This window comes from Arachis hypogaea, chromosome 7 (assembly GCF_003086295.3).
Source record: "Arachis hypogaea cultivar Tifrunner chromosome 7, arahy.Tifrunner.gnm2.J5K5, whole genome shotgun sequence".
Taxonomy (NCBI): Eukaryota; Viridiplantae; Streptophyta; class Magnoliopsida; order Fabales; family Fabaceae; genus Arachis; species Arachis hypogaea.
In genome coordinates, this window is record NC_092042.1 from 3126328 (window position 1) to 3136338 (window position 10011).

Consider the following 10011-nt stretch of genomic DNA (forward strand, 5'->3'; position numbering starts at 1 on the left):
ATGATATAAATGATTCATAGAGTGCTAGTAAAGTGGTGAGTTTGATTCGTAGTTTAGTAAGGGAGTTTCACACTATTTTTGTTATGCATCAATTTCTGTCTCCTCCTTCACTTTGTTTGTATTGGGTTCCACCTCCAGTTCATTCTGTTAAATTGAATTGTGATGCTAGTTGGTTTGCTCCTTCTGGTTATGCTGGTTTTGGTTGTATCATTTGCAATCCTGATGGATGTTGGTTGAAATATTGCACTGGAAAAGTCGAAGTGTGCAGTGTTCTTTTGACTGAATTGTATGCAATTTGGAGAGGTTTACTTCTTGTTTGGGAGAGTGGATTTCGTGAGGTTATTTGTGGAACAAACTGTTTAGAAACTCTTTTCTTGATAAACCAAAGAATACTTGGTAAGGATATTCCGAAATAGGATTTGGCAAAGCATATACATGAGGTTATGAATTGGAATTGGAGAGTCTCTATTTTTTTAATTCAAATGACTGCAAACAGTATTGCAGATTGTATGGGTAAAGCAGCAGCTTCTGTCGCGGACATTCACTCGAATTGAAGCCAACCATGGAGTGAGTTTAACATCTAATAGATTTAGATATGACCCTAGCCAATTAATTTGGTTTTGTCTCTTTTTTTTTCTTTCTTTTTTATTTAGTCACAAAAAAAAAACATGATGTTTAATTTGGATACTAATTATAGAAGAAGCTATGCATGAATTTCTTGCAATGAAATTAAATTTAAAAAATAGAATAATAATTACTCAAATATTTTCACACGATCGTTTTTAATAATAGAATAGATCAAATAATTATATTTGTGTTAAATTAAATCAGAACAAATTAAGTCTAGTAACTATAAAATCTAAAAGATTCAATTTGTAATTACTAAATATAAATATTTATTGTTGTCATTGTTCACATTAAAGAATATAAGATGTATGTTCAATATTATTCATTCACTCATTAAATTCGTATTGAATCCTATATCTTCGTCGCGAATGTTTGATTTCTCAATTAAGTATGTGTTTATAATTAAGTGATGTGTTGCAGATTTATTTTATATATATTTTTTTCAAAGTAAAAGTACATATATTCCCCTATAAATCATACATATCTTTGACACAGGACGTAGGTAAACACTAAAGACTAAAGACCAAAACGCACCCTTTAATCTATCTTCACATTTGGTTGTCTTTGAATTGATTATCAAATTTTAGTTTTCAATATTAACTAGTAGAAGGCAGCACCTAAACAACAACGTCCACACCTGCATGAAAGGTTCTTTGCTCCCTCTCTGGGTTCCAGTTTGAAGCACAAACAGGAAACAGATGTATCAAGTTTCATTCTTTCTTCATCAAACATAACATTGTTGAAAATCATCTCTTTCAATTCCTACCCTTCCACACAAACCACATCACCGCAACAAACTCCTTTTCTTACTCATACCCCTATCTGCCCAAGCCTCAAAGCATTCCTTCGACGAACCCGCCCAAAGAAAAAGTACTGCACCGTTTCCAGTCACCCATACACAGCACACAATTTACATTCCTTTGTTCTATCTTTTTCTTTAGTTCCTAATAATTATTTAACAGAGTTGCAGGAAGAGCATGACGACCATATATACAACAATGACGAGGGTTGATGATGAACGAGAACGACTTCAACAACCACCGAGAGTTTTTCTGATGCCACTGTACATGGTTGTTGGTTTTTCGCCTTTTTATTGTGCTGTTCAGCCAAGGTTTGTGGAGTGACTGCCGCTTCTAGAGCCTAGTCCCAATAGTTCGGTTGTGATCAGGCAAGTGTGGACTGCCAACGCTGATTCCGAGTTCCAAATCATAAGCAGCCTGATTGACAAATATCGATTTGCTTCCATTGACACTGAATTCCCCGGCGTAGTCATCCTGCGCGCAACAAGAACTACCTGAGTCTTGTTCCAGAAGAAACTTACCAAGTCATGAAGGCCAATGTTGACGCCCTCAAAATCATCCAGCTTGGACTCACTCTCTCCGATGAACACGGCAACCTCCCTGACCTAGGAACCAACAACAGAACTCACTACATTTTGGGAAACTTATTTTTTGGCTAATGATGATGGGTTTAGGGAATATGTTAATATATTTTTTGGGTTGGAAATTGCAAAAGCTTAATACTCTTAAGTTGAAAGAAATTATCATACATTAGATTTTTCATGTAACAACATTTTGTCTGTGAATTACAAAGTAGTATCAACTGGTTATTTTTTGGATATGACAATTGTTTTATAACACTTCAATTACAAAGCGGCCTTTTTTTCAGATAACAGTAACATATATTTGAATATACAGCGCTGGTTTTTAGCAGTACCATGTGGGACATTCATGATTTGCTTTTTTTTAATGTAGAGACTATGCTGATGCTTTTTACAAGAGATCCTTCTGCATTTGATTTGGGATTGTGTGACATGCATTGTGAAATGGAAATACTAAATATAAGTGCTAGTTTAGAATCAGTTGAATATTTGTTTTATGGCTAATTCTATATATTTATGTGTTGGGTGTTCTAGATCTCTGGAGCAGTTCTTGTTGACTTAGTTAAGTTGGTTTTGGGAGGAGGAAGGAAGCCAAATCTTTGCAGTAGTATGCTATCTGTGCCACTAATTGGTGTATTTGGTTGGGGCATAACTATATTAGATAGCAAACACGTGGACAAGAAAGTTTGGGCAGAATTGGATATTTGTCCTCTATTTGGTGTAAAACTCGTGATTTTTTAGAGGTTTTCCCCTGTCAGACATTTATAGAATCTGAAAACTCCACTTCACTAACAACCTGTTCTTTTCTCTGCTTTTGTTGTCTGTCTTAAAGATGTTCTGCTAATACATGTAATGCATAAAACAAATCTTTTGATATCTTCTTTCGTCCAAATCTCTTTGATCTGGTTGAAGCTTAATATTTGGGTCTACAAGAGCGTCCAATTTTGTCCAAAATATCAAGAAACATATTTCTTCGAGAGATGACAACTTTGGTTTTTCTGCTCTATAATTTCCTGCTTTTCCAGTATAATTCTATATCTATAACTGGGGAACGGGTGATTTCACACAAATTCATTCCTACCCCAGCTCTTCTAATTCTATTGTTTACTTTCTATCTCTTTTGGCCTTTACAATCATTACATGCAATGGCAATATTATGAATCCATGTAGGCAACTAGATTGATGGATTGACCAAAGGAAGCATGTTTTTAGAGCACCAACTCCAAACATTAGAAAGGCACACCATTTCTAATAGGCATTTCAAGTATTTGGATTCAGAAGCTCAAATTCCAATTATGAGTTAAGTTCTAAACACCAAATAGTGTTTGAGCCAAAATAAATTAAGACATTAGAAATCTGTTTCCAAGCGGAAATAATGAGTTGATGTTGAATCTGTTGAGTTCTGGCTCTATACTTTTGTTTATCTAGGGAGTTGTGTTTTGCTCTACAAAGTTTTTCTTAATGGTGGTCTTTTATAAGTAGTTAGAGATATTCATTTTTTATGTGATGCAGATTTTGATGAAGATGGTATTTCAGGCTTCATTGCTGATTATGCTGTGTGAGGAACTTCTCATGAATGCTTCTGGTAATGTCCTTCATGCTGTGTGATGTCAGGAGGCTCGTCAGCATATCTATATTTGTCATAGGCAATTATAAAACATTAACCTTTTTATCTTTGTATTATTGATGTTAATCCAAATCTGAATCCTTTTTCAATATCCATGAAGCAACTTTCTTTGTACTTTGTATCTAAGATTTTTATTTGACAAAGCAGGTTCATGATGAAGTGATATTGGAAGGGCCAAGTGAGTCAGCTGAGGTAGCAAAGGCCATAGTTGTAGAATGCATGGCCAAACCCTTCCATGGAAAAAACATTCTAAAAGTGGACCTCTCCGTTGATGCCAAGTGTGCTCAAAACTGGTACTCTGCCAAATAGAACATTCCATTATACAGCATGAAGTCCATGTCTCTATTTGGTAAATTAGTGATTTTGTTTGAAAGGCAAAAATAATGCCTCAAATAGTATTATTATTTTCCTCCTTTCATTTCTATAGAGGTTTGGGGTTGTTTCAAGTGTTATGTTATGGTGATGCCAAAACACAACACATTTAACTTCCAAGATGGAAGCAAAAGGCCAAAATCAATGGTCTCGGCATCTGACTGCTTTAGTTGGCAGTTTTTTTTTTTTCACTATTTTGAATCTTACCTAATTGTCATGCCTTGCATCATGAACCAGTATAGCCATTTTGCATGATGCAAGCATTATGTGATGTATATAAAATTGATGGAAAATTAAAAAAGTTTCTATTATTCTGTTTCTCTTAATTAGGGATGAGATTTGCAAACTTTTAAGATTTGTTTCGTTGCCCGTGCATAATTTTGTGTTTCATTTATTTAGATTTTTGTAGACAAAATATTTAATCTAAATTAAAGATACTTAGGAATTATAGATTAACTTATAAATTTTATATAAAAATATTTTAAATTTTTAGATCATGGTGGGTGTTCAGTTAATACTTATTTGTCAATGTTTAAGTAACATCCTCTATTGGTAATATCCACTTAATAATATTAACTTCTGGTTTAGTTGTATGAATGTTAGTATTTTTTTTTTCTTGTTACTTTTCGTAGTTTGCATACTTTCAAGTTGATTCAAGACTTAGTCTATGGACATTCTTTATCGTACAATTGAAATTGAAAAGCATTCCTTGCTCTATTTAAGATAAAACATGATGTCTGAATGAGTTAATATTCAATTTGGTCTCTGAATTTGTACATAAACTTCAATTTAGTTTTTAAAGTTTCAATTGTCTTTATTTAGTCTTTAAATTTTATAAACTGTGACTCACATTTAGTCATTAGGATAATTTTCGATACACAAATGTTAATGGAGTTTTGACCTGGACAGACAAATATCCTGCTAGAACTTGTAAAATGATATTGTTTTGGTTTTGCCGTTCAAAGTCTAAAAACGATGTCGGATCATTTGTTTTGGAAAAAAAATTTCAATAAATACTACTCATGATTTTTTTTAGCTATTTGAATGCCAAAACAAAAATAATATTGCTTTACGGAGTCTAATGTGACATCCAGCTCTATGTGTCGAAAATTATCTCAAAGTAGACAAACATGAGTTATGTTCGCAAAATTTGCAAATTAAATAGAAATAATAAAAATTTCAAGGACTAAATTAAGATTGATGTGCAAATTGAAGGATCGAATTGATTTTGAATACTAACTTCGTAATAAAGACGTGTAAATAACTTATAGAATACAACAATAATAAAAAAAAATCACATTCAAACCTGATACAATTACAGAAAAGGGAGCTACCATATGAAGTGGTCTTCAATAAATACATGAGTTATGGTTATCAATGTTGATAACAAACATTTCAATTACTTTAAAATACAAATAATATTAAATCTGCCACACCATATTGAACATTAACATAATCATCCAACACAACACAAACATTAATATAGTACTAGAGTACAACTTGAAGGATCGAAAATACTGTCTGAACAACAGTGAGAATAAGCAGAAAAATTCCAGCAATGGAAGCTACCGTCTTCCACGGAGTGTTGCAGTAGTCGCGCTTCAAAGTTGCTACTTTTCTGTTCCAAGGCTTCTTACAGAAATCATTCAAGCCTTTAAGAATACAATAATATTTCTCATTAAAATCTGGAGTCACAATGTTCACTCCAAGACCATTGAACATTTTAGCCACAGCAATGCTATCACCTAACCAATTCTCAATTATTCCATTCTTAATCAACGAATCCACATCTTTGTCTGTGTTGATAAGAAAATCAATGACAAAGGCATAGTCAGCGAGGTAGGCTTTGTCCATACAATGACATTGCTCGAAAGCTAACAAATTTCTCCAAACAACTTCGGTAGAGTCCACCACTCTGATGAATGGAATTCTAAGAGTATGACCAGAAAGTTGCAAGTCTAGTAAGCAGTTACTATCTTTGTTTACCTCAAACTTCACTCCTGCTTCCCTCAGCTGAGTTGCACTATAGAGCTGTGTTACCTGTGCTTCTCTTGAGCATTCAGAGGATAAGTCAGAAGATAATAACAGAAGCTTTCTTGTTAGGTCTGTGAAATGAGCTATTCTACCAACATTGGTTAAGGATAGCCCATCCCTATTACCAGAACTGATACCATCAGGAAGGATATAACGAGTGAGAGTTAACAGTGAAGGATTTGAGGTAGAAGGAAAAGCTAGATTGTAAAGCTTGTCAAGAACAAAGAAAGGGACTTGATTCTCAATCAACAACAAATCATTTCCGCAGGTCGTTAACCAAGGTGACAGAAAATCATGCTTTGGCCACTGATGGAAATGGAACTTGAGTAAAAACTCTAATATGAAGCAGCAGTCCACCAATATCACCATAACATGTTCTTCCTCACTAAGCTTGATGTCATCTGAGTAGCAACCACGAACCTTTAGCTCCAGTTTTTGCACGCAACTCACAAAACTTTCCAAGTCCTTCGTCTCGGTTCTTTCAATGAATTCTTTGAAAAATATTGTTTTCTGGCCCTCCATCTTTTGCAAGTTTGGATCCCTATGATGAAAAGGACCAATTGAAACAACCTTTGGAGTGTATGCATCCTCTTTGAGCTTGCGAATCTCATGAGGCACCCTATAGATGCAGCATTCATCCGTAACGAAAGGCAATGCCTTCTCCATCTTTGCTTTAATCTTCATTATTATTGCAGCGTCACCAGGATTCGGATTCGCCATCTACAAGTGTTTGGTTTCGAATCTCTTCAACTCTTAAATAGAGTTTAGATCCCAACAAATTAATATTTGGACAAAAAAATTGTATATGTATATACAATTATTATTATTATTATTATTATTATTATTATTATTATTATTAGTAATGCTAGGGAGACAATAATCTAAAGTTAACATCTATAATTTCATGTTTGTAATATCTATAGTAAAATACTTATTACATCTAATATATATTTATTACAGAATAACATCAAACATCTATTCTTAATATATAAATGTAGATACATAAGTTTACCTACGTTACTTTTAAAATATTTTTTTCTTTCTACTAATACCATGTCAGCAACATCGCTTACTTGGCAAAATATTAGAATTACCCACTCAGTTTCCGCCAAATCAACTATTATTTTCAAATTAGTAAAAAAAAAATATACAAAAATTTGTAACCTACAAAGACATTCAATTCATATCCATATATTTATTATATCTCACCGTTATAAACAATACAATAAATTTATAACTCCAATAATTAATTTATTAATTTCTATAAATAACTCATTAAACATAATAAACATTCATATTACAAATGTAATAATAATATCATTAATCATAATAATTTTTACGTTATAAATATTCAAATTCCATACTATTTGAACTATTTAATAAGTCTCTTATCACTATTTTTTTAAATAACATCAAATTTAGCACAAAAAATTTATTTTCAAACTACGCAACATCTCAAACTTACTCAGTGGAACATCATTCTTTGGATAATATCACCAAACAAAAAGATAATTAATTTATCAAAGTTCGTATGGTTTATCTATAGAAAACATTAACACCCACAAATGAAAAAGAGTCTCTTTGTTTAGAAATGATTATATTAGATGAAAAGGTAAAAAACAAACATATTTATTATATTTTTAAATTGAATTTACGAAAAAAATAATTTAATTATTTTTGTTTTTTATATTTTTTATATTATTTTATAATACTTTATATATAATTATATTTTAATATCGTTAAAAATATATTTCTTTTAATATGCTATTCATTATTCTTTTTTAACTAATTATGAACTATAATTTACTAATACTGTAGGGAAAAAAAGTCTATACTATAAAAATTTAAAAATAGAAGATACAAATGATTTGTAAAGGTATAATGAAAGCAAATTTTTTACTCACAATTGCTGTAAAAGAAATTAAAGATCCAATTTTAAACATTTTCCAAGATCACTATTTTGAATTTACATCACTTGAGACATTGTCTGACAGAGTGGGTCAAAGAAAAATACTAACAAATAATTTTATTTTATACAATTTCAATTATTTTTATTCAAAATAACTCATTCAAAAAAAATCTACACATTTTTGTTCTTTTTATTGTAGGTGTCATTGGAAAAGTACATCAAGAGATTAAGAAGAAAGAAAACCATACAAATTCAAGACACATTTTCGGAAGAAAAACATACATGCATGCAAAGATGGAACAAAACATAATAGAAAGTGCATACAACTCAACAATTCATAAAGAACATGCCTTCACAAGAACCTCGACAGAAAGAAGAAAACAACAATTCTAATAATAACCAATAAAGAAAAAGGAGGACGAGCGCCACATAAGAAAACTAAATTCATCAACTAAAACAAATGCAAAAATTAAATTACTAAATAAAAATGTCACTTTGTACAACTCTAACATCCAAATCTTTTGTACTACAAATTATTTTAAATAAAACACCTTTCAAATTTAATTTTAGTTTACACATTTAATTTAATTCTACAAAACATAGCCATTTTTAATATTTATTATATACTATCATTAATTTACCGTCCGCGCATTGCGCGGGTCTCATTCTAGTATGTAATAATACTTAGTATGTGAAGGAACCATGTCAATCTATTAGGCTGCGTTTGTTTCTGACAATAAAATAAGACAAGATATTGAAAATAAGACAAAGAACAGAGATACAAAATTTTGTATTTATTCTGTTTGGTGATAAACTAAAATAAATTATGAAAATTCAATTTATTCTATTTTTTTCATTAAAAAAAATTGAGACGAAAAATATAATAAAAAATATAATTATAAAAAATTAACGAAAATAATAAAAGAGAAAATAAAAAATAAGTTATGTCTCTTATTATTATTTTTGTGTTCTTTTAGTTAAGAAAAATATAAAATATACTAATTCAATATTTCTAGACACATTATCTCTATCCATGTCTCTTCTATTAAACACAATTTAATGTTTTTGTATCTCTGTCTTTGTATTTTGTCTCTATGAATAAATGCAATCTTATTTATTACGACGTCCTTTAAAAATTTGCCATCTCAACATCAAATTTATTTACTATACAACATAATCTATCTATATAGTTACATTATCATCTTTATAATATATAATAAAAAATAATATTTATTTATAATTAACCAAAAATATTATTTATTTAGCACTGAAAGACATACCATAATAAAATTGAAATTTTAAGAATCACATTAGATAGTTACATAAATTTCAAAAGATCTCTATAAAAATTTAATTTATTTATTTTTATATTCTTATGAGAGAACCTTCATCTTTGTCCTTATGATTATTTATTTCTTTACCTTTATAATTACTACTATATTATTAGTTAATGTAGAAAAGACAAAAAGATATTTTTTGCAAGATAATATAATAAACAAACTCACCTTGCGGCCTTTCTATGTATAAGAGTCTTGCCCGCCTTTGACTCAATGCGCTACAGCAACAATTGAACTTTCTGTCAGAAATCATTATTTTATGTGGTTTGAATAATAGACACTTCTAATAAAAACAAGACATTGTATGACATGGAAGGAATAGGAAAGACAACCTTACACAAAAACAAGTCGTGTTAGATGACAACAATTCCAAATAAATGGCAATAGATATAGTGATGAAGCTGGGAAAAGAAGCTGATCTTAGCTACATAACAAAGGTAAGTATATCACTTTTTCTTTTTGGATGCTCCTATATATTTATTTTTTTCATGCTCAAAGGCAAGTATCACCAAGATTATGAAATGAGAAACACATTTATACAAGATTGGCATTTATTTTTGTATTGCGTTACAAGATTGATGGTTGAGATTTGATGACTAGAATCTAAGTTTTAATACCAAAAAAAAAGAAGAGCTTTAAAGTGTTTCTATACATTTCAACTTCTATCTTTGCACCATATTCTTTATTCCTCAAACACATTGTTTTTTGCACACGATGAAGGACA

The 10011-nt window shown here is 30.7% G+C and overlaps 1 protein-coding gene and 1 long non-coding RNA gene across 3 annotated transcripts; one reads left to right on the forward strand and one right to left on the reverse strand.

Moving 5' to 3' along the window:
- Nucleotides 1-2750: 2750 nt before the first annotated feature.
- Nucleotides 2751-4318, forward strand: LOC140174187 (uncharacterized). The gene is made up of 2 exons (XR_011863404.1): nucleotides 2751-3593; nucleotides 3783-4318. It is a non-coding gene; the product is annotated as an uncharacterized lncRNA (long non-coding RNA).
- A 961-nt stretch (nucleotides 4319-5279) lies between these two features.
- LOC112701992 (UPF0481 protein At3g47200) lies at nucleotides 5280-9798 on the reverse strand. Of its 2 annotated transcripts, XM_072198600.1 has the most exons (4): nucleotides 9620-9646; nucleotides 9456-9505; nucleotides 5994-6793; nucleotides 5280-5659 (listed from the first exon to the last, which is right to left on the reverse strand). In XM_072198600.1, exons 3-4 carry the CDS (start codon nucleotides 6759-6761, stop codon nucleotides 5654-5656), a joined length of 774 nt encoding a protein of 257 aa, XP_072054701.1. In that variant the 5' UTR covers nucleotides 6762-6793; nucleotides 9456-9505; nucleotides 9620-9646; the 3' UTR covers nucleotides 5280-5653. The 2 variants fall into 2 exon arrangements, with proteins under 2 accessions (XP_072054701.1, XP_029144059.1); XM_029288226.2 differs by having other exon boundaries at nucleotides 5280-6793; nucleotides 9620-9798.
- Nucleotides 9799-10011: the final 213 nt, after the last annotated feature.

Coding starts and splice junctions, on each gene's coding strand:
- LOC112701992 (XM_029288226.2), bottom strand. CDS start 6,761: ATGGCGAATCCGAATCCTGGTGACGCTGCAATAATAATGAAGATTAAA.